This window comes from Eleutherodactylus coqui, chromosome 1 (genome assembly GCF_035609145.1).
Source record: "Eleutherodactylus coqui strain aEleCoq1 chromosome 1, aEleCoq1.hap1, whole genome shotgun sequence".
In the NCBI taxonomy this organism is placed as follows: Eukaryota; Metazoa; Chordata; class Amphibia; order Anura; family Eleutherodactylidae; genus Eleutherodactylus; species Eleutherodactylus coqui.
The window spans coordinates 244010640-244034441 of NC_089837.1; the positions used below are offsets into that span (position 1 = coordinate 244010640).

At 45.1% G+C, this 23802-nt stretch overlaps 1 protein-coding gene across 1 annotated transcript; it reads right to left on the minus strand.

Moving 5' to 3' along the window:
- Nucleotides 1–233: 233 nt before the first annotated feature.
- On the minus strand, nt 234–22662 carry SNX3 (sorting nexin 3). Its single transcript, XM_066607443.1, has 4 exons — nt 22386–22662; nt 3433–3528; nt 1994–2118; nt 234–1475 (listed from the first exon to the last, which is right to left on the minus strand). The coding sequence occupies exons 1-4, from the start codon at nt 22545–22547 to the stop codon at nt 1370–1372; spliced, it is 489 nt and encodes a 162-aa protein (XP_066463540.1). The 5' UTR covers nt 22548–22662; the 3' UTR covers nt 234–1369.
- Between the last annotated feature and the right edge of the window lie 1140 nt (nt 22663–23802).

Consider the following 23802-nt stretch of genomic DNA (forward strand, 5'->3'; position numbering starts at 1 on the left):
TAAAAATCAGAGAACTCTGCAGATTGGATGTTTACTGTGGAATGCAAGAGTCAGCGTCCAAGCAACAATACCATCAGTTAATGCAGAGGTAAATGATGGAGCTAGACATCAACCAGTGAGCTTGAAGTCACAAGTAAGTTAGAAATCACATGCATTCATGCTAAAAGGATATTTTATGCAAACCTTCTCTTGATATACAGAAAAGAAAAAAAAAACAAAAAAAAACAAAAAACTTCATTTCCATTTTTTTTATTTCAAAAATTTAGACAAGTCATATAAAGGTGTTTAATACTCGTATAAAGTAACTTTATAATAAATGTTACAAAGTCATTTGCAAGCTTTGAAGAATCATTGTGTAAAGATTACACATAAAGATATACAGAATACAATACAATTTTCAGCAGAGTGGCACAGGATATGTAGCAGAAACATTCTAGTGAGTCTTTGTTAGTGCTAGTTAGCTGCCAAACTAATTATTCCTAGCGATATATGATAAATGTGAAGAGATAAAGCGACTGCTAAATTGTTTATCAATTAAAACCAATGCCAGTAATCCCACAAATAGCATCACTGCAAAGGTGAAAAAAAAAACAAAAAAAAAAAAAAAAAACACTATAGTGAGCATCCATTACAAACCAAATCAGTGATTACTGAAAGCTGCTCTTGGTCCTCAACACAAATGTTACTTAATCCAAATCCTCAGCTCGAAGAAGGCAGAAATTGTAGAACAACTTTCCAAATGACCAAAATAGACCACAACAGACAATAGACGCTAGAAGAGAATAAATGACAAAATAAGACACTACCCGCACACAAAGGCCGGGAGAAATCACTGTCAAAGATGCTGCAAGATTCCTGACGCAAGACGGCCAACTGGAATAAGCACTTTTAGTGCAAGAGGCGGATGTCAAGCAAGCTTCACAGTGCACAGAAGTAGACGTTTCCTGGAAGACCTGAACACAACTGAATACAACTCAGTTAACACTGTCGTCTTTCCATGATTAAGGACATGTTTTACAATACATATGCCGAATCAAGTAACCCTATGTAAGAACAAGAGCCTCTCACTCAGTGTGAATCTTTAGTGCTATAAACATGAAGGTTTACATTTGGTTTGACGCAGTTAGAGAAGAAAAAAAAAGTGGACGTTAAAGTTGGCATTGGGAAACTCTGTACAAGCACCTTGAGGCTCAGTGTGTCTAATCATACACTTTAGTGGCAATTACATCAGATTCCACAGCTGAAATTAGGAGTAACATTGTAAAGTAAGAGAGGTTAGTATGTTACATTTATTACAGCAGATTGTATCATGCCAACGGTATAATAAAATTATGTTTTACAGTCATAGGATTTCACTGGCTTCCAGTTGTCAAGCATGTCTTATTTTAGATGGTGTGTAATTCCTGTCTATGATTTCATCTTGTAAAAACATATGAAGGCAACGCTCATTCTGTGCCAAGGGATGGCCAGCAACCCTGAATAGAAAGAAGGAGAAAAGAAGAGTAACTGGTAACGCACGCAGCAGCAATGCCAAAAAGCTCAGTTCCCTTTATGACTTAACGTTTCAAGGGCAATTCTGCTCGGCAGTGTCACGCTTTCCGCCTAAACCTCATGTATTCTAAGAAATTATTAAAAAGGTGTTTCGTATGAAATCAGCACTGATGTATAGAATAACGTCATTAAATACACATTTTAGGACCAGAGATACTACAATCTGCAATCAATGCAAATGATTACCCAGGCTTTGTATGTGGCATTGTTCCAGCAGTAGGGCATATGTTGAAACCAGGGGGAGCTACGGTATAGCACGTAACTATTTGTTTCAGCGCCATCAATTTCATAGGCAATCTGCATACATTAGCTATACACAACAAATAGAAGGTCAGCAAGGAGGAGGATTTGTTTTAACTCATTCAGTTAGGGATTAAACGGTGTCCCTCTTCATACATTCCAGAATCATTTCCTGGCACTGGAGGCAGGGGATCACACTTACTTGTTTATAAATTGCTCAAGCCCTAGCTTTCTTTCTTCTATGAAAGAGTCATCAAAGATTCCTTCATCTCCTCTGAATGGAAGCTGTCGAAAAATGGCCTTGCCAGGTAGAGGGGGCACCACAACCTAAGAAAAAGGAGGAAATGGTAAGTATGACCTGCTCAGTAGTAGCACCTCAAGCTCTCACGTTTAGTCAAATGGTTTACCTTTGGCGACATTAATATGTCTCTTTGGTATATTAGTTCTGAAATAGCTGTAAGTCATCTGTGACTTGGTTATCCAAGCTATATACAACTAGTATAGAGTCACTGTGCAGAGGTAAGCGCCCAAGAACGGCTAGTATAGAACCACACGTTGTGAACAGCAATCGCTGCACCGCAGACATCAAGCTACAGGCAGGAGTCACAAGTCACTATCTTGTAAGCCTACGACAACCACATCTGGCAAGCAGTCAAACTGTCTTGCTCTTCTTTGTGATACAGTTTTTTCTTCCTTGAATTTCAGAAGCCTAAAAAGACTTCTATGTCTGGTATGTGGAAACTAATCAGTGTTGTGCTTTAAAAAGGGTAAATACGTTTTTTGTACAATTTTAAAAATAAAACAAAGTGATGGCTTTCTGCTGCAGAATCTGCAGCAAATACAGTCTATGGCAAGTTGATTTTTCCTGCACACTTGTTGAAACCTATTGCGGTTAGCCGGGGGAGAAAATTAATAAATATAAAAACCGCAGCATGCTGTATTTTCATGCGGTGTCCACACGGACAGCTTCCATTGAAGTCAGTGGAAGCTGTCCGACCCATGGCCCATCTGCAATTGACATTGCGGACAGGTTGCAGATTCCGCGCCATTGCCTAGCGATGTGGGAAAAAAAACCCCACAACTGTACATTTATGATAGCAGCTCGCCACGGCCATCTACAGTACAGAGGAAACAGGTATGTGCGGTTGCTGGCAGTGGTCAAAGCCAGAATCCGTTGCGGGAAAGAGGAAAAACAAACCAAACAAAAAAGAAAAAAAAACAAAACAAAAAAAAACACAACCATAAAGTGTCTGATCTCTGCTTCTCCCTGCTTGCAGTCCCCTCAGTATAAAGAAACAGTTGTAAATTTTAGGTAGTGAAGAGTAGACATTTACGAATGCCCAGATTCATCTCCTCACCGATGACAAGGAGGTGCTGTCGGTTATGACAGCCCGAAGATTTCGACTGGCCCTCCAGGGCTGCCATGCATTTCTGCTGGTTAAGAATGCTCTATGGCCTGTCTTAATAGGATGACAGCCAAAAAAAAAAAAAAGTTTTCATGTAGATAAGTAGCCAGATAAATAAAAGTTAGGGTTTTCTGAAAGTCGGAATACCAGAACTAGTACCAGAATCAATGACCCTTGGCCATGAAGAGGTTAAGCATACATGCAATAAAATGCATAAAGTAGACCAGTCTTTTACCTTGCTTTCTCTTTCAAGTTCGCTCCTTAACCACTCAAAATCACTGTATCTTCTGCGGACACAAGATTCCTTCAGTTTAAAAATTGGCAGATTAGTCTGTAAGAGAGCAGATTATATATTATCTTACAGCAGTCATTATTAACCAACACAAAGCAAACCGAGGAAAACAAACAAAAACCTGCCTTCTTGATCCCCCATTGATTTGAAGAAATAGGTTTTTTCTGCAGCCTTAATAGTGCGATTACCGGCTTTATATGCTAGATTTCCGTCACATCACAGGACTTAGTAAATTGTCAAACTGAAGCAATTTAAAAAAAATGCTCCTGTCTAGATACTGCCGTCACATACTTGTTATGGCGGTGGCCACTTTTTATTCTATTACATACTTGCCATTTTAATTCTCCCTGTCCCCCTTGTGTCTAGTGCTACCCCCTTATTGACTGCAGAGTAGAAGGAATCACTCTGCCGCCCATGTACAAGTGGATACAGGAGATGGGGCATAGCTACCGACTGCGACAACCGCCACTGGAAACATTAGTGGGCGGACGTTCGGAGAAGGAACTAACACATCCCGGGAGCTTCACGCCTTTCCTTCTCTTAAACATTCTGTGGACTTAAGTAACTTTTCAACATAGTTTATTTGTACCTCCTCTCCATTAATCAGCATCTCATAAAGCTGGTCACATGACTCCCTACATGCAATTTCTGAACTTATACCTCTGTCATGTCCATGGCCAGTCCTGTGTGTGCCGGTCTAGTGGGCAGGTAGAGAAGTCAGCACAAGCTTTTACGAGTAGCGAGAACCAAAAAAAGTCACGGCAGTAAACACACTGGGCTCGCGGCACACAATTCAATTGTGTTAGTGAAAATGAATAAGGTTTGAGGAGTTTTTAATGGGTAGTTAAAGCTGGCAGAGGGGTTTTTTTTTCTTTTTGAACAGCAATTGCCTGGGTGCTAAACTCCTTTAACCCTTTCCAATCCAATTTGTATCCTGGTTTTCCTAGGGGGCTTACTCTTTTTCTGACGTTATACAAACGGCGCTATCTGTTGGCTAAAGCCAGTACTGCATGAGGTGACACATTGGATAAGCTCCGAGAACAGAGAGGCTGCCAATATAGAGTAAGAGAACCCCAACGGAAGTCTTCCAACATCGGAGCTGTACAGCCTTAAATCATAATGTCTTTAGACGTCAGAGTGAATTGGAAAGGGTTAAAAAAACAAACAAAAGAAACCCACACACAACCAAACTCTAGGGGGTGTCATAACAAGTACGCAACAGCAACACAGCTGTGAGATTCCATGTGGAAAATTATGTTTTGCGCATTCTAATTGAAAACATTAATATTTAAATCATGATAGGCCTTACAATATACTATAGGTCAGATGCAAGAAGAGGAAAGAAAGCACCACTCATTCTGGAGAGACAGGCATCGTGTGCAGTAGACTTGGGTTTTACGCCTTTTTCACAGGGGGTGACATAGATATCATTGAGTTTTCTCACGGAGATCATGATTGTAGCGCCCTTTTGCCAGGATATTTGCCGAAATATAAAGCCCTACTCTGAAAATAAGCACTAGCTGCATTAGAAAAAACAAACAAACAAAAAATATATAAATAGACCCAACACCACCACCCAACAGGCGCTGTCCGCTCCGCCGCACTTCTCCTCTGGCAGTTCTGCCGCACTTATTTGTAGTCTTCAGCCAGCACTTTCTGGTCGGGGGCTGATACATACTGACTCCAGAAAGTCGGCATTGATTGGCTGAGCAATGGTGCTCATGAACCAATTACTGCAGAGCTCGGTGAACCAGTCACAGCTATTACAAAACATCGCTCATGTGAAGGAACCAATAGGAAAGCATGGCCTTCACATACATGCGCTGTGTCATACTGTCACATCGCGAGAAAAATCGTGCGATTTTGTTGCCCATGTGAAAGTGGCCTTATGGTTCCTACTGATTGAAAGTGAAGCAGAATTTCCTGCGGCACATGTTGGTGCAATACAATTACACAACGTGGAATATTATCCCAGGTATGAATTAAGAAATAACCCCAAACTAAATACAAGTACACATTCTTTATGGATTACTGAACTCGCCAACTGTGAAAACATGAGTCAGGATTAATTACAAGCAGCAAACCTCTCATTAGGCCTCCTTCCCACGAGCGTGACGGGCTCCGCAGCGTAATATTCCGCTGTGAAGCCCGTCACGGCGCCCCCCAGAGCCCCTATACTTACCTGCGGGAGATAGCGTGAAATCGCTTCCCCGCCCACCACCGCCGCGTCACCGCTCGTCACCGCTCGTCACCGCTCGTCACCGCCCACCGCTCTCGCGTCACCAGCCGTGTCACGTGACGCGGCCGGACCGCGTCATTTGGCGTCATATGACGCTCGGCGGTGGGCGGGAAAGCCTTTTTTCACGCTATCTCCCGCTGGTTACAGCGGGAGATAGCGTGAATGGACGGCTTCCATTGACTGCAATGGAAGCCGTCAGTGCGTACAGCCCGTCCTCACCCGCAGAAAATAGAGCATGCTGCGGGTGAGGACGGGAGAAATCGCGGTGCGTAATTCCGCGGTGGAATTACGCATCGTGAGCATGGAGCTATTAGGTTCAATAGAACCTAATAGCTGCGTGCAACGCAGCGGATTTTCGCCGCGAATTACGCGGCGGAAATCCGTTCGTGGGAAGGAGGCCTTAAGGTGAAGTCAAACCTGGACATAAGCAGCTCAGTAGAACATATTTCTCTCCAAACGAGGGCACCCAGACCACAAGATAGCAAATCAGGTATTAAGAGCAGTATCACATCTCCAGTGGGTTTTTACCCGACTTCAACTCCATACATCCAGTGCAGGGGATGAAAAGCCTTTACAGCTCACTGTTTTCTGCAGGTGATATTTTGCATTTCAAATTCGCTGCTCTCAAATTACTTTACAAAAGGGGATTAGCTGCTCTCTTCTAGTGACCCTGTAAAGATCAAGCTTGTGAAAACTGTTTAGAAGAATTTTCATACACCGAGTACGGAAGTCTATAAAGTTAATCTCTGAAATAACAGATCAAGTTTACGTGTACAATACAAGGAGGTAGAAGTGCCAATGCAGCTCGTTTTACCAGGCATTTACCCCATTCTGAACTCTTGACATATTAATGATTATACAATAAAATATGTCGATGGCAGTTCTAACAATACAGCCACATTACTTTTTCTACTGAACTTTGAAAGTCTTGGAAACTCTTAGCTTCTGCTTCACAAATGGTCATGTCACTAATGAAGAACATGATGAATTCCTGGGCATTCCTGGGCATTAGGGAGGCTAGTTATACATGAAGACAGTATGTACACTACAGCTCCCACGTACATAGTCTGGTAGTGTAGCTAGGGAGTTTAGCGCTGCCAAAAGCGCCGTACCAAGTTGTGCCGGGTTTTTGGCAGCGCTGAAACCGCTGCCCATTGGTAATTGGTAACACGGGGCTGAAAACTGCCAAAGATAGAATATGCATCGCTGTCAAAGTGCAGCGTTGAAGACAATGCATTTTTTTAGCCTTGTGTGAGCAGCCCCATTGAAATGAATGGAGGGTTGTACAGAGTTTAGCGCTTGGCTGAAAAAGCAGCGCTAAACACTGTACAAAAACATCTGTGAGAGGGAGGCCTTAAAGGGGTTGTCCCGCGGCAGCAAGTGGGTCTATACACTTCTGTATGGCCATATTAATGCACTTTGTAATGTACATTGTGCATTAATTATGAGCCATACAGAAGTTATAAAAAGTTATTCACTTACCTGTTCCGTTGCTAGCGTCCTCATCTCCATGGTTGCCGTCTAATTTTCGCCGTCTAATGGCCAAATTAGACGCGCTTGCGCAGTCCGGGTCTTCTTTTCTCAATGGGGCTCCGTGTAGCTCCGCCCCGTCACGTGCCGATTCCAGCCAATCAGGAGGCTGGAATCGGCAATGGACCGCACAGAAGCCCTGCGGTCCACCGAGGGAGAAGATGCCAGCGGCCATCTTCAGCAGGTAAGTAAGAAGTCACCGGAGCGCGGGGATTCAGGTAAGCGCTGTCCGGTGTTCTTTTTTAACCCCTGCATCGGGGTTGTCTCGCGCCGGACGGGGGGGGGGGGACCGTTTCAGCGCGGGACAACCCCTTTAATGGTGACCAAAATATTAGCCAGTGCAACCAAGAATTCTTAAATGGCAACTAGAGATTAAGCTTGTCACCATCTGTGACCAGCTCTGCTGTTGCTATATGCTAAGAGTAGGACTAGCTCTGCATCTAGCGGGATATTCTTAAAGCCCCCTTCCCCAAGGACATGTCTGTATGTGGAAATAAGGGAGATGAAATAAAACCTCTACAGTGCCACCTATTGGAAGGCAGCATGAGGCACTGTAGAGGTTTGATTCCATCTCCCTTATTTGCATATTACCCAGAGGAGCGTGAACAGCCATTTGAGTCTCCTCACATACCGTCTAGGTGCTCCTAAGGAGAAGATAGTGTTTCTGACCCCTGTATCTGGAAACTAAAGGCTGATGAGGCTTCTGCTGGCCTGTTCACATCACTGCCAGCCACCCACAAGTTTGCTATATGTGCAGCTACTGAGCGTCATTTCTTGGGATGGTGAGGTGAGCAGCTTGGTTCCTGTGTACTGTCCACCTGGCTCCAGGGAATGGCAAGGAGAGAAGGGAAGCTTCTCCCTGTGATTGTATTTAGCCAAGTGTGGGGGGAGTCTCTGCAACTTAATTTTGTGTACCTGGGTTTAGGGGAAAGCGTGTGCGTGTGTGCGCGTGTGTGCGTGCGCGCGTGTAGTATTATGGTATAGCCTAGCTCTTAGCTACTAGAAGTAGAGTCAGATGGAGGACGCGGGCCCTATTGTAATATTCTATATGCATTTAAATTTGGTGACTAAACTTCATTTGTCTCCTAAATTTCTGTTTAGGAACCAAAGGCTCCTAGGTTTTTTTTGTTTTTTTTAAAGCCTGGAGGCCTGTGTTGAGGTGTTCATTTACAAATTAGAGATGCTCTTTAAACACCTTAAGTACGCGCCCCTTTTGGAGAACATATGATGTTTTTGATCGCCTTTTATTACATTTTTTTCCCTGGAGACAGGGTGACCACAATTCTGCCATTTCTTTTTCAGGACTATGTTCACTGTGCGGGTTAAATAACACGTTACTTTGATAGACCGGACTTTTAGGGATGCAGCATTATCAAATCGTTTTTTTGTTTTATTATTTAGATTCTTTTATTATAAACATGGCCCAAATTTTTTTTTTAGTTTTAAAAAATAAAAGTAAAAAATAAGTTTTACGAAGTCGCAGAGGGGACAAGAACTCGCGATGCTTTGACTGGACCTGCAGTATTACGTAATGCAATAGCATTACAGGATAACGCAATCAGAAAGGCAAACTATCAAGCCACACCACAAGCATGGCTTGATAGGCAATCTGCAATGGCAGCCCTGGAGCCCTGCAGAAGGCCCCAGGCTGCTGTGGCAACTCACGATCTTATCTCGGGGAGGGGGGGGGGGGGGGGTAGGGTGGGACCCCCCAAACATTCGTGTGTGCATTTGAATACCACTGTTAGAATTGATTGCAGCATTTAAACGGTTAACAGCTCCAATTAGCAGTGTGGCTTAACTGAGCTGTTGCGGTTGGGTGTCGGCTGTAAGAAACAGCTGGCACCCGCGTTGTATGGACGGTGATCGACCCCCCGATACCCCCTCCATACAACCCCCAAACTTGCAGGAGGCAACTGTATGCTCTGTAGTGTAGACTTAAACTTTTAATATTAGTTTTTGGTCTCTCTGCCCAAAACTATACTTTAATATCCTCATCATGATATCTGCCCTATGATGTTACCAGGTCCTCTGGCCCAGTGACGTCCCATAAACATGCCCTGTGGGATGCCACTGATGATTTCTGCATCAGGGCCTTCTATTGGCTGCAGCGGGCAAACAATCACATGCCCACTACAGCCAAAGTAAACAGAAGGCTGAAGCAGCAGGGGAGTATTGTTTTTATTTATATACAAATCATTCCTCTACTGCTACCAGTGTATTTTAATCTGAAAACCCCTCTAGACATACAGGTCTAGGAGTTCATAACTAAAGATACAACAGGGGAAAGACAAAAACAAACAAACACTACAAACTCAGTTCATAAGCTGGAAACGGTGTAAGAAGAATGTGTTATGTACATTAGCCTGCTGGATACTATCTGTTCCACTATTACATATCAACTTAATCTACTGCATGCTGTGTATAGAAACAGCCCAGTCCCGATTCAGTGTAGCAAACCGAGGCTCCTGTGTGGGAACAGACTGGCCAGAAACAATGTAGCAATGGATTACACAGCTACTTGGTATCGGAGCTCTTCTGAAGCCCTCTTCACACAACGTCTTGTTTAGGGCAGCCTTTGTTTTATGCGGTGTACAACCAACTCACCATTAATTTACTACTTGATTCCATTATAAAACATCCCCGTTATATTATAGACCACTATGGACTATATCATAGGAGAACACAGCTTTTAAGTAATATTTATAATTTGGAGGAAGTCACGGTAAATTGCATATCCCAAAGTCCTTCCCTCCCAACCTCTTCACATAAAGGACAACAGAGTAAAGACACTGGAAATTAGAAGAGAGTCAAGTACCACTTAATGTTGTTGCTAGATGCTTTTTAGAAGCCAATGAACATAATGAATAATACTGCAGGGCTTCTTTCATCCTGCTTTACTAGTCATAGACATAAACATAAAGCGGCCTTGTTGCCATGGAGTCTACTTTTATACTGCCATTTCAAGTAGGCCAAGGTAGCCTTGATACAGCTGGGTTTACATTTCCATTAAAATAGTTGTTTGAAAGTTTAAAAAGAAGCTATTCACTTTGGCTTACTGTTTATTGCTTATGTTAATATCCAATTAACTTTCAAAAGGGCATCTCAATGCTGTGAGCATCAGAAGTGAGCTTGGGAAAACAAACAAAGGAGGTGGAATATGTGAAGCAAGAAGCACACGGTGTTACAGCTGCATCCATGGAGAGCGCTCCGCGTACAACACCGGGCCAAGCAAAACAAACCGGACCAGCGCAGAAAACCAAGTGTGCATTTAGGCCTCATGTCCACGGGGAAAATCAGGCCGCTCCGGATTCTCCATGGAGAATCAGTAGCGGGTCACTTCTGCCCCGCGGACATGAGGGCTGAAAATAAGAATAAATAAGAATAAACTTACCTCCCGCCCGCTCCGGATCCTTCCTTCGCTGCGGCGTCATCTTCTCTGCGTCGCAGCCGGATCTTCTTTCTTCGGCCCGGCGGATGCGCAGGATGACGTCGGTGACGTGCCCAGCGCATGCGCCGGCCCAAAGAAAAAAGATCCGGCCGCGACGGAGAGAAGATGGCGCCGCGGCGAAGAAAAGAAACGGAGTGGGTGAGTAAATTCCGATTTTTGTCTCCCGCAGATCCGGACAGCTTCCATAGGCTTCAATAGAAGCCCGCGGGAGCCGTCCCCGCGGGAGACCCGCACGAAAATGGAGCATGGTCCAGACTTTTTCATGCTCCATTTTTAAAAAAAAAATCACTTTTATTGACCATCCACGGGTATTTATCTACCCGCGGGTGGTCAATGCATCCCTATGGGGTGCGGATCCGCGTGCGGGAGAAGAGTTAAAATCTGCTGCGGATTTTAATTCTTCTTTTGCCCGTGGACATGAGGCCTTAAAGGGGTTGTCCCGCGGCAGCAAGTGGGTCTATATACTTCTGTATGGCCATATTAATGCACTTTGTAATGTACATTGTGCATTAAATATGAGCCATACAGAAGTTATCAGAAGTTTTTCACTTACCTGCTCCGTTGCTAGCGTCCTCGTTTCCATGGAGCCCGCCTAATTTTCGGTGTCTAATGGCCAAATTAGACGCGCTTGCGCAGTCCGGGTCTTGCGCAGTCCGGGGGGGGGGGGGGGGGGGGTTTGAAAAAAAAAAAACCCGTTTCGACGCGGGACAACCCCTTTAATGTATCCAGATCCAAGATCCTCCTGCATCCGGACCGAGGCAGGACTCTACCCTACGTTATTTCATCCGCTCGTCTGACGCGCAGACCTCCTCCGCCGTAGAGATGAACTCTACCACGCCAATTGGCCACTTCACAATTAATAAAAAAATATATATATACACACCTATTTATATTGGACTAAATATACTGCTTATTTCTGCAGTGGTCAATTCTACCCCAACTGAAGCCACGCTCCCCACTAAGTCCACCTTCTTGTCACTTCCTGACCACTAGATGGCGTGTCACCATAAACATCACTGCCTACCCGCCATGTATTACTATGGAGGAAGCTAAAGATGGCCAACAGTAACCAGATGGTGTATTTTCTCAGATGTCCAGAGTATGGTTAAGTGCATTAAAATGGTGATCTATCAAAAGGAAAAAACCCTGCAATGCCAGGATAGTTTTTGATTACATTGTCGCCCTAATTAAATGAAATAGAGAAAAGGAAGGGGGGGGGGGGGGAAATAAAAGTGTCGGAAATATCCCAAAAACTTAAACACTGTTCTTTCCACAAGAAACAAGTCCACACAGGGCCACAAACAGAAAAAATAAAAAGTTATGGGGCTCTAAAGTTGTCTAATTTCATAAGAAAAAAAAAAAAGAAAAAAAAGGGGGCTTTAATTTTTTTCTATAGATCAAATATATCAGGAGCAAAATGCATCCCTGTCAGACGAACACCAAACTGTAGTGTCTCACTAATGACAGTGAATGGTTCCATTTAGGGGGTTTAGCCTCAATGCCCTAATGACAGAAATCCCACAGCATACTGAGAGGCGCTGGAGGAACAGAGCCCAACTGATACAAATGGAAGCTGTCTTGAAGTTTCTGTGTACAGCAATTAGACATTTTTAACACAATTTCTATTTGCCCTCAATTCCACATGGGCGAGAACCTCGCACGAGTTTTGTGCATTGCGAGACGCACGAATATGAACTCAATTCTTTTAAGTGGACTTATTCACAGCATGCTCTATCTCTTGACATTCGCTCAGAGCGCCTCACCCATTGTTTTCAATTGGGCCTTTAAGGAACATTGCATGGCACCCACATGCCGTGGGATGCGCACGCAAGTGTGATGTGATGCTTCCCCTTTGTAACCAAAGACTTGTGATCTTCTGACAAGCAAGAAACATGCACCTGAGGATTGCAAATGCACAGAAGTGATGCAGTGTTTTTGAATTAAAAATGTACATTGGCAAGAGAAACGCGGCCCAATATCACACTCACCCATGTGAATCTGGCCTTAAAAAAGTTTGTGTATTATATGGTACTAAAAAACAAAAGCACACACGCCACAAGCAGTCATATTGTTCTGCCAATATGAACAGGAAGAGAAAAGTTATAGCGCCTGGAAAGTTTGGACAAAACAAAGGCAAAGAAAGCTGTGAAAAAAATTCACTTCGTTTATCAATGAGTGGTACAGGTTACCACAGGAGGTGGCGATTTCTCCTTCAATGGAAGTGTTCAAACAAAGGCTGGACAAATATCTGTCTAGGATGATTTAGTGTATCCTGCACTGAGCAGGGGGTTGGACCCTGGAGGTCCCTTCCAACTCTACCATGCTATGATAAGTGGTTAATGTAACAAAGCTCCAAACTAAGGGGTTTTTAGATATGTCCAAGTTCTTAAAGGAAAGTGAATCAGAGAGATAGCACCAAGTGAAGTAGAAGAATTATGTATAAAATATACATGGAGGACTCATCTGGTGTGGACAACTAGCCTAAGGAAGGATAGCCGCCACTCTAAGTCCTGGTAGGCTGAAAGCTGGTGCACACCTATGTGTTGAACGCATCCACAAAGCACGAGAGTGTCAGAGTAGAAGCCAAAATCCAAAAATTGAATTTTTGGAAAGGAACAGAAACATAGGTAAAAATACCCTTTATCCCAGCAGCAAAACGTGTTGTAACTATCTTCAATAATAGTCTGCCTCTAAATATAAATTTTCCTTCCTTCAACAACTGTTCACTTATGCCAATTTGATACAGCTTTGAAGGGGGGCTTCTATGTTCCTACTGGACCCCCTCTCCCTCAGTAAGTACTGCTTTTCCATTGGACACCTACTTATTAGCGTGGGTATTTTTACTCGCTACGTTAAGTTCTTAAATGGAGTATGCTGGCAAAAACTTGTTTTTTTTTCACCACTGTCCCCTCACCTTATTGCCTGTCAAAAACTGGAGGTCTCTTGCGTATATTGCAGTCACTTCCATGCAGTGCAGCCCCCTGTCTGATGCTTATCAAGCACCAGACCATAATGCATCACCACATTATCAGCTAGAGGCTATACCATTTCTGCCTGCTGGGTGAACAGTTTAATTCTCATTACCTTGCACATTCACCTAAATAAGCTACAGATCATAAGTATCCAGTCAGGAGGCTGATCTCTGATCTCCTCTATTAGAACAGTGTGATCATCAACAACTGTGATAGGAGTGTGTGTCCCCCTCTGGGCAGTTTCCTGTGGTAGGTTCATGTAACAGCATAGCAGAATGAGAATTTAACTAGAAACTCAACACATGACCCCAAGTCACTGCTCGGAGCTGGTTTATAGCCGAGGACAGCAATTCAGTTTCCTGAAAGAGAAGCCAAGTCAAGTCATGTTTTATAAGTGCTTAAAAAGACACATCATCATAATTGGGTCATGCTAGACAAAAGCTAGAATAATGAACATCATAAGTATATAGGGTGAATCTTGCGCGTAGTCTCGCTCTAAAGACTACATCCTCTCAGGAAATATGGCCAATATACATAATACTAGAAATTATAATACCAGTGTTTCTGGTACAGCTCTGCTATATGTACGACACACACACAGCAACAGGGATCAGAAGCAGCATAGCAGTGGAGATTAAGGTTCTGTGATGTCACTGTCATACTCCACCCCCGATCACATGATGGTGACACTCATTCGAGTGAATGACTTACATGCTCCGACCCTGATCACATGATCGTGACATTTTCTGCATCCTTGTGCAGATTCCGGGCGGACTGCAAACCCTGTGGCCTCAGTTGCTTTGGAATACTAACAAACACCTAGCCGGATAGCGGCCATGTGAATACAGGACCTGTGATGATGTCATCGTCATGTGATCAGCAGCGTAGCATACAACTCCTTCACTAGGGATGAAGGACCTTTGATGACATCACTATCATGTAATCAGGGGCGGAGCATGCAAGTCACAAATAAACCCACCCACTGACAGGTCAGGTTGTCATAAGTATTTTGATTCAATGGAACAAAATCTGTCATGGGAAATCTGGTCTAGATAAAGGGGAGGTTTTACTGTACATATATAACAGTTTGACAACCCCATCATCCAACTACCCCAATTGTCATAGCAGACTGATAGTGAGATGACTGCTGAGAAGTGATCTCCACATCCCGTAGACCGACTGGGTGTCTAGGTAGAGCTGTCGTCTACATCATGCTGCAGTTGGGGGTGAAGCCGGCCTCCGTGACTCAGAGCTCAATTCTGGATCAAACTTCAAAATCTGTTTATTATGAAACACCCCAGTATTTTAGTACACCACATACACGCAGTCATGTGCATGTCCAGAATTCGTGCTGCTCATGGCTTCGGGCAGCATGAACCTGGTGACAAGTTCCCTTTAATAAGATCCAATTGGAAAAGCTGAAATGGGCACTGTGATGCAAGAGCATGCAGGGGGATAGAATCGTGATGCCATGCAGGAGAACATCACTTGTTGGTACAACCACATTCAAAATAATGGGGTTAATATTTGTGTGTCTCAACGCACAAATCTCCCGCGATTTTGATGCCCATGTGAAGGCAGCCTGAAAGACAGGAGACTCTCAGATGATCCTTCATGCCCCCCTCTGCTCTGCACATAGACATGACAATCAGAAAGGCTGTGCTCCTGACTGCATTAGCCCCGGTTCCATCAGTGTTGCCGACATGCTTTTGGTGTAGTTTTAAAGCCAGTAGTAGTACTGATGGAAACAGCGTTCCAGCTATTGGAAGTAGAACAAGCTCAGTTCCCCTAAAACTAGAATGTCTTTTCCAGTAGAACGAGCTCTGGGTATTAGTGTTATTTGACGCCACCAGGAAGTCCAGGTGGAGTCAAGAGTGAAAGCTGGGTGACGCCCCCTGTACCTGATTGGGTGTACAGATTGTTACACCTGCAGGTCCTGCCAGGCCACTTTCATTCAGATGTTGGCCCTTTACTCCCAGAATCAAGGTCCTCGCTGCTGCCGTCACTGTGCCATGGCTCCCCAGATGTGAATTCCCGCATCCTGGGGACTCTCCCATGGTAGTCGCCCTTCCCTTCTGCTGCAGCCTATTTCTCCGGCAGCTGTGCAGTCACACCAGCGGCCCTTCGATTTGTCCCGCTGTCGACAGTGCACCTTCTCATGCGAGGCAGCACACACAGGCGCTGTTCGGCACATCTATGCGCTGCTCGCTGGCCTGCATGGTGGAGGACACGGGGAGCAGCGCTGGCCTTCATTGCAGGAAGAAGATGGTCAGCTGTAGTAGCCTGCATTGGTGGAGGAGATGGGGAGCGGCGGTCGGATGGGTGAAGCTGTGCCGTCGAAGGCACGGGCCAGAGCCCGCAGTCCATTGCAGTGCTGCTGACCGACGCTGGGAGAGGTGCTCCATCCGCCGGCCAGAGTATTAATGCAGAAGGAGCAGGCCACTAGGGAGCCCTTATAGGGCAAGTGGGGGGTGGGGGAACAACAACACTCAGCTGTGGCCTCAGGGAGGACACAGACACGGGGGACAGTCTGACAGGCGACACCGGCAGCGGTGGCTGACAACAATGCATACAAAGTACCTTCCAGGACCTTGTATTTTTGGACCAATCGGAAGCTAGGGGTGTGCCAGGGGCATTCCTCCTGTCAAACCCCTAGCTTCTGGTTGCGTCAAGATACACTAATACCCGAGCTCTGTGTTCCTGGTCTACTCTAGTGCAGTTAAAATGTAACTATGTGTTGGAATATTTTGGTGCAAGGTATTGGTATAAAACTAAGCAAACTGATACAAGGTGTGACGTTAGAAGAATAATTAAAAAAAAGTTCTCACTGCTACAGTAGGTACTGGAATTAGTAAATTTCACCCACGGTTCCCAACCAGTAGCTTAAAACCATATGTGGCTCTTACACAAGTGTATGGAACCCTATGGGTCATTCCGTGTCAGTTCAACCAACGCTCCCGGTCGACCATCTCAGATTTCAATGAAACTTTGCACAAAGATAGACCCTGACCCTAAACTAAGATAGCCAGAATATTAGGCTTCAAAGTGCTTTGGTTCCCGAGCTACAGGTCTTAATCTAGGGGGTTGTCATGTGATTACAGCGCGCAACCTGAAAAAAGGGGCGATTTCAATCCATTGCCAAGCCAGTTCCAATGAATCTAGAGCAATGAAACTTCACACACTAGGAGAACTTTTGGTGCTGAATCCAGCTAAGCTACTCAGACTGCCACTCTTATCATCATCCTGCCACCATTGCATGTCAAAGTAGCTGAAAAATTCTATCGCGCAAAATAAAACTCATATTTTAAGCAGTAATAACTCATAATCAATGCAATCCAACTCAGCTATGAATTTATCAATGTGTACTCCATAGAAATGTTTCTCATTATTCCCATTATGGACCCAAAAGGATGCATAGCTCTTAAGATACAATGAGTCAAAAATGGCAAAAAACACTTTTTTGCTAATTTTTCTCTTTTTCAAAGGCAAAAATCGGAATGTACTCCATTTTTATTTTTTTTCATTTTTGTTCTATTTGGAAGAGAATTTTTTGCTCTACAAGATTCAATGTTTTTCATTTTGTTCCCAGACCTTCTAGATGGGAAAATATCAATGCCTGTGAAGGTCCTATGCACTCGCGGAGGTCAAATAATAAAATAAGTGTAAGTTTTGCATGGATGTATAATTAGTTTAGAAATCATGAGAAGGTAAATTATTTTTGGAATGAGACAACTTTTTGTGCTCAAGAAACTTATGTGATCAAAAATTGCATGGCGAGTTCAGGTGACCCACAAGGTTTTGGCTTAAGATGGTCAGAATATCATTGAGTGTTGCATAATGATTGTGGTATATTACAGTGATCACTGGGCTTATTTAGCACTCTATCCATATTGAATACTAAGATTATCTAAGGCTAGCATTTGTGTAATAAATAACATTTATTACACAAATAACTAGTTATTTATTACACAAATGCTAGCCTTAGATAATCTTAGTATCCAATATGGATAGAGTGCTAAATAAGCCCAGTGATCACTGTAATATACCACAATCATTATGCAACACTCAATGATATTCTGACCATCTTAAGCCAAAACCTTGTGGGTCACCTGAACTCGCCATGCAATTTTTGATCACATAAGTTTCTTGAGCACAAAAAGTTGTCTCATTCCAAAAATAATTTACCTTCTCATGATTTCTAAACTAATTATTAGAGATGAGAGAGCATACTCGTCCGAGCTTGATGCTCGTTCGAGTATTAGGGTGCTCGAGATGCTCGTTACTTGAGATGAGCACCACGCGATACTCGTCTCGATTAAACGAGCACTGACCATTGAATTCAATGGAGCCGGCAATACAGCCGACTCCATTGAAAGCAATGGGCTGCCAGCGTACGCGGGATGAATTGTCGGGAAGGGCTTAAATATATAAGCCCTTCCCTGCAATTCATCTAGAAATGTGTAAAAATAAAAAATATATATATATATATATATATACTTACCTTGTCCCGGCAGAACGATGTTAGCCCATTGAATTCAATGGAGCCGCAATACAGCCGACTCCATTGAAAGCAATGGGCTGCCGGCGATCGCGGGATGAATTGTCGGGAAAGGGTTAAATATATAAGCCCTTCCCTGCAATTCATCCAGAAATGTGTAAAAATAAAATATATATATATATATATATATATATATATACTCACCTGGTGCCGGCAGACGGAGTTCAGCTCGGCAGGCTGCAGTTCTCCTGAACTGCTCTGAACAGCTGTGAGTAGTATTCAGCAGCCGGGGATTTAAAATCCCCGCCTGCTGAATAAGATGCCTCTGATTGGTCACAGCCTGACCAATCAGACGCCAGCCCTCACTCACACCCATTCATGAATTCATGAATGGGTGTGAGTGAGGGCTGGCCTCTGATTGGTCAGGCTGTGACCAATCAGAGGCATCTTATTCAGCAGGCGGGGATTTTAAATCCCCGGCTGCTGAATACTACTCACAGCTGTTCAGAGCAGTTCAGGAGAACTGCAGCCTGCCGAGCTGAACTCCGTCTGCCGGCACCAGGTGAGTATATATATTTTTTATTTTTACACATTTCTGGATGAATTGCAGGGAAGGGCTTATATATTTAACCCTTTCCCGACAATTCATCCTGCGATCGCCGGAAGCCCATTGCTTTCAATGGAGTCGGCTGTATTGACGGCTCCATTGAATTCAATGGGCTAACATCGTTCTTCTCTGCCACAGCTGTTACAGCTGTGGCAGAGGAGAACGATCGTTATGCTGACAGTGGGGGGGGGGGGGGGTCTCACTCTTGCCGCTATTGTGGCTTAATAGTGGGACCTGGGAACTTGAGATACAGCCCAAAATGTAGCTCCTCGCCTGCCCTATTCGTTTCTGTGTCATTTTCATCACTTTCTTGTGTTTTGCAGATTTTCACAAATGAAAACCTTAGCGAGCATCGGCGATATACAAAAATGCTCGAGTCACCCATTGACTTCAATGGGGTTCGTTACTCGAAACGAACTCTCGAGCATCACTGAAAGTTCGACTCGAGTAACGAGCACCCGAGCATTTTGGTGCTCGCTCATCTCTACTAATTATACATCCATGCAAAACTTACACTTATTTTATTATTTGACCTCCGCGAGTGCATAGGACCTTCACAGGCATTGATATTTTCCCATCTAGAAGGTCTGGGAACAAAATGAAAAACATTGAATCTTGTAGAGCAAAAAATTCTCTTCCAAATAGAACAAAAATGAAAAAAAATAAAAATGGAGTACATTCCGATTTTTGCCTTTGAAAAAGAGAAAAATTAGCAAAAAAGTGTTTTTTGCCATTTTTGACTCATTGTATCTTAAAGGGGTTGTCCCGAGGCAGCAAGTGGGTCTATACACTTCTGCATGGCCATAATAATGCACTTTGTAATATACATTGTGCATTAATTATGAGCCATACAGAAGTTATAAAAAGTTTTATACTTACCTGCTCCGTTGCTGGCGTCCTCGTCTCCATGGTGCCGACTAATTTTCGCCCTCCGATGGCCAAATTAGCCGCGCTTGCGCAGTCCGGGTCTTCTCCTCTTCTCTATGGGGCTCCGTGTAGCTCCGTGTAGCTCCGCCCCGTCACGTGCCGATTCCAGCCAATCAGGAGGCTGGAATCGGCAATGGACCGCACAGAAGCCCTGCGGTCCATGAAGACAGAGGATCCCGGCGGCCATCTTCAGCAGGTGAGTATGAAGACGCCGGACCGCCGGGATTCAGGTAAGCGCTGTGCGGGTGGTTTTTTTAACCCCTGCATCGGGGTTGTCTCGCGCCGAACGGGGGGGGGGGGGGGGGTTTAAAAAAAAAACAAACCCGTTTCGGCGCGGGACAACCCCTTTAAGAGCTATGCATCCTTTTGGGTCCATAATGGGAATAATGAGAAACATTTCTATGGAGTACACATTGATAAATTCATAGCTGAGTTGGATTGCATTGATTATGAGTTATTACTGCTTAAAATATGTGTTTTATTTTGCGCGATAGAATTTTTCAGCTACTTTGACATGCAATGGTGGCAGAATGATGATAAGAGTGGCAGTCTGAGTAGCTTAGCTGGATTCAGCACCAAAAGTTCTCCTAGTGTGTGAAGTTTCATTGCTCTAGAGTCATTGGAACTGGCTTGGCAATGGATTGAAATCGCCCCTTTTTTCAGGTTGCGCGCTGTAATCACATGACAACCCCCTAGATTAAGACCTGTAGCTCGTGAACCAAAGCACTTTGAAGCCTAATATTCTGGCTATCTTAGTTTAGGGTCAGGGTCTATCTTTGTGCAAAGTTTAATTGAAATCTGAGATGGTCGACCGGGAGCGTTGGTTGAACTGACACGGAATGACCCCTATATGATCCGGATGACAGCAGCTAGTAAAAACCATGCGCTTCACATTACTGTACATATAAACTTAATGTGACTAGTAGTCATTAGGAAATTACAGTCCCAGTGGTACATCCATTATGATCCCCACATATCACACTCACAGCTTTACTACATCCATCCTGATTCTCTCTTTCACACACAGATTTCCAGCCATCACCAGCTCAGCAGACTCCTGGATACAGTGATCATCCCCTGGTCATGTGATCACCGACTCCACCCACACAGGTGGCTGCTGTCAGCTTATTCAAAGATGGGAAAGCGCGCATTGCGTTCCCCGCCGCCAGAATATTGCCGCGGGGAACACAATGCAAAAACGCCCGTGGACAGGCAGCCTTAAGAGGTGATCAAATGACACTACATAAATACATGAGGGGACAATACAAGGATCTCTCCCATGATCTGTTTATTCCCAGGGCTGCGGCGGTCACAAGAGGACATCCTCTACATCTAGTAGAAAGCAGGCTTCATCACCAACACAGAAGGGGGTTCTTTACTGTAAGAGCAGTGAGACTGTGGAACTCTCTGCCTGAGGAAGTGGTGATGGCAAAACTCAATAGGCAATCACAGAAAATGGCCGTTACTACCTGCATGGCAGTCAGCTACCTGCATGGTGAGAGGAGGATGCATCTATATGCACTCCTCAGTCAGTAATGCCACAATAACACAGTGGTTGAAGCAGAAGTCTCCACGCTGCCCTCCCTGCAGTGGCCGGCGCTTGTAACTGCAGGCATGGTTGTCATTGACCGGCACTCATATCAAGCTATGCAAACACACCATAAAAGCAGTTTTACCGCCAAAGATGTGTAGGAATTGGGTGGAAAAAAATGTGAAGTAACTGTACACCCAGATGTATCTCAGAGGATTTATGATCAGCTACAAGGCAGCACACTGCCTAGTCAAAGAAGTAAAAGACCTTTATGCCCCCCGGCCGCCTCAGCCACAGGGAATAAAGGCCTTTTCCTTCTTTGACTATGCAGTGTGTGATGCCGCCTTGTATGGGAATACATTGGACTGATTGAGACCAAGGATCCGATCTCAGCTGGGCATCACATACAAATCCGTGCCACCACATTGGTCCTATTAGTGAGTGCTGTTGGTTTCTACCTTCTAGATTTATGACTAGCCATTTATCTATGGAGTAGTAGCCACACATGCGCACCACCGCGCCATTCACACAGATGGTCTTGGTTTCGCTGACCGCCTGACCAGCCCAGATGAGACGGGCTAAACCTGCATGCGGATCTACAGGTCCACACAACCTGGCCGTATGATTACCGCAGATTATGTGCGCTGTATGATACGCCATAGCTTGCAGGCAATTACTTCGCCTTACGCAGTTCATCACATTTGCGTATCAGAATGGCGTAACATACCAGTGCAGAAGAGAACGCAGCATGCTCTATTTTGTCACATACACACCGCCAATACGTGACAAAAGAACCAAGGACAGCGTGCGCGAGATACGCTGCCGCACAGTACGATTTGTCTGCCGTACGCAGCAATAAGCGAGGGTCACCGGCGACACGACCCTCGCAGGGCTTTACACGCAGCTGCAGACTCCTGTCCTAGTTCTTAGAGGCAGAATAACACAAGGCAGATGCCAACATGTGAGCACACACTGATAGGAATGACTACAGGAGAGGTATGTGCCCAGCCCAGCTGGTATGGGCGCTGCCACCACACGGGGCGCCCCTATTCTGGAGGGCAGAGATGTCACGTGAGGGCCGCGGTGCTCCTTCAGACCAGCAGCGGTCACGTGACTGCTCACACACCGAGACTGCCCTCACCTTCAGTCGGACCTCGTAGGTCGTGTGGCGGGTCCGGCCCACCCCGACCGTCTGCGGGTTGCTCACATCTATCTCAAGGAAATTGCTCGGAGGTCCGTACGCGTCATTCAGATTCTGGGGTTTGCTGTGCAGGCGGCGGGTATCTGCCACGGTCTCCGCCATGTGTCACGGCTGACAGATAATGAACGGTGATCAGGGCGGAACGGATTCGCTGCTGCCCACTGAGCTGCCGGAAGTGGCGGCCGCGATCAGTCAGGTGACAGGGACGCGGCGGCGCGCACACGTGACCACGCCGGGCTGCGCGTGGAGTCACGTGATGAGCGTGCAGCTGAGGGCTCTACGGACTGGACTTACTGGCTGGGTTACTTATAGTGGAGCGGGCAGCGGCGGGTGACAGTCATCAGGAAGGGGAGCGGTGCTCTTACCCACCTCCTGGGCTGTCCAGGAAGAAGGAGAGTGCCAGCAGGAACCGCGGAGCTCAGGGACGGCTTCTTCAGAGGAACCTCTTAAAGGGAACAAGCCATAAGCACCGTAATTAAAGGGGTTTTGTAGGTTGAATACTACTGATGACCTTGCCTCTGGATTGGTCATCAATAGTTGATCGGCTGGGAACGCTGACTGATCAACTAAGTGGGCGCATGCTGTGAGTGCCACGAATACACAGAGGTCAGCGCTTGTAACTGCAGGCATGGCTCCTAAGGATTTCAGTGAGAGCCGTACCTGCAGTTACAAGCATCGACCACTACATGGAGGTCGGCGTGGAGACTTTCGCTCTGACCTCTGTGTATTTACAGTGCTGACAGCTGGTCAGTCGGGGTCCCAAGCGTCGGACCCCAGCCGATCAACTATTGGTGACCTATCCTTAGGGTAGGTCATCAATAGTATTTCACTGGAAAACCCCTTTAAGTTATGCTCATAGTTTAGGTGATGGGGAGCCTCTTTACCTACTCCCTGTACTTACTATGCCCCCCGGTGGAGTGAGCGCAAAAGTGTGACTCTTCTTAGGGCTCATTCACATGACCATGATTTCGGTGGATATTACGCACGGCCGCGTGATACATGGTAAATAGAGTCAATGAAAGTACATGGATTTTCATTGATCTGTTCACATTAGCGTGTACATACGCATGAGAAAAAGAACAAAGCATGCTCTATTTCAGCGTGTATGGGCGACCATTCATACGCAATCCCGCTATGAGACAACGAGGGATTTGAAATAAAGACAAAAGTCACTCTGCACCTGAGTGAGCGAGACACGCCATCCTATGCAGTGCACTCACACGGCTATCCGCAAGCTCACACAGGCTGGTAAAACACCGACTCTATAGTGATAGTGGCCCCTAAACCTGGCCTCAGTAGTAGTAGGATACGCTATAATGGCTCCAGTAGTAATAAGATCCCCCACAGTGGCCCCATA